Here is a 1,036-nt window from a genome sequence, read left to right as displayed (position 1 = left end):
ATTAACACCAACACCGTTGCAATGACAAAGAGGAACATATTAATGGAGATAATACAGGGCACATCAAAAAGACCAAACAGAAAGCAAAGACGGAGTGACATCGCCCTTCGACGTGCCGACCCACCCGACGATCGGGCCCTCGTAGCCCAGGCGTGCGCCAAGCCTCTCCACATGCTCCTGGAATCCGCTGGTCATCCTCAAGGCGTACTTGAAGAACTGCCCCATCCACCAGGCGAAGGGGTCGCCGTGGGCGCTCATGAGGCGCCGAGCGATGTCCTTCGGGATGGACCTCGGGAAGTAGCTGGGCCGCGGGAAGAAGCCGTCCACGTTAGGGAATTGCACGGCTGGGGAGTCTGCTCTGCCTGCAGTGGGACAAACGGTTTGCTTTTTATTCCTATATTCCGATGTTTATGCTTTTGCTGACTGCAGAGGTAGAGGGGAGGTAGAAAGAGAGGAAGTGAAGGGTTAAGATAGAGTAGTGGTAAGAACAGAGGGAAAGCGAAAGTTTGGGAAATTGCAAAACTAGAAAAAATAATTATTATTTTGTTCTCTATGAAACGACATACCACTGAGAGGCAACATGCTAGAAGATTTTACCAAAATGGCAATGAGGAGGATTCATAGCATCATTATCCCATAAAAGTTGACAGCGGACTCCCTGACACACGGGGTCAACGCTTCCCCCTGTGAGCAGATGCAATTATAACTAAAACTAAGGATTAGATCATATTTATTTCCTATTATGTGATAATTCTGAAGTGATGCTGTCAGTACCATGCCTACACACATTTATAGTCCCCCTTTTCTTTGGGGGGAGGGGGCGAAGGGCAAAGTAATAATAACCTTTTTTATAACCTTTCGATATGTGCACGTAAACAAAAACAAACTATTAATTTTAACCATTAGTTTTGGAACCTAATCAGGCCGTTTACTCCTATTATGCATTTCATTGTACACGGAGAAGTCAGGTATATGTCTTGTCCTGAGTATTCTTCAGTCTATTCTACAGACTGGGTAATTCTTGGTGTCTTCTGGC

The 1,036-nt window shown here is 45.8% G+C and overlaps 1 protein-coding gene across 1 annotated transcript in view; it reads right to left on the bottom strand.

Annotated features, from left to right (window-relative positions):
• Nucleotides 1-43: 43 nt before the first annotated feature.
• LOC119591873 (alpha-(1,6)-fucosyltransferase-like) overlaps nt 44-1,036 on the bottom strand; it is a gene marked incomplete at its 5' end in the record, with an annotated part of 2,765 nt that continues 1,772 nt past the window's right edge. The window contains 1 exon segment of the mRNA XM_037940611.1: nt 44-362. Coding sequence (XP_037796539.1) covers nt 64-362 — 299 coding nt within the window.

The sequence above is a fragment of the Penaeus monodon genome, chromosome 29 (assembly GCF_015228065.2).
Source record: "Penaeus monodon isolate SGIC_2016 chromosome 29, NSTDA_Pmon_1, whole genome shotgun sequence".
NCBI classification, from domain to species: domain Eukaryota; kingdom Metazoa; phylum Arthropoda; class Malacostraca; order Decapoda; family Penaeidae; genus Penaeus; species Penaeus monodon.
This window is presented reverse-complemented; position numbering and strand designations above follow the sequence as displayed.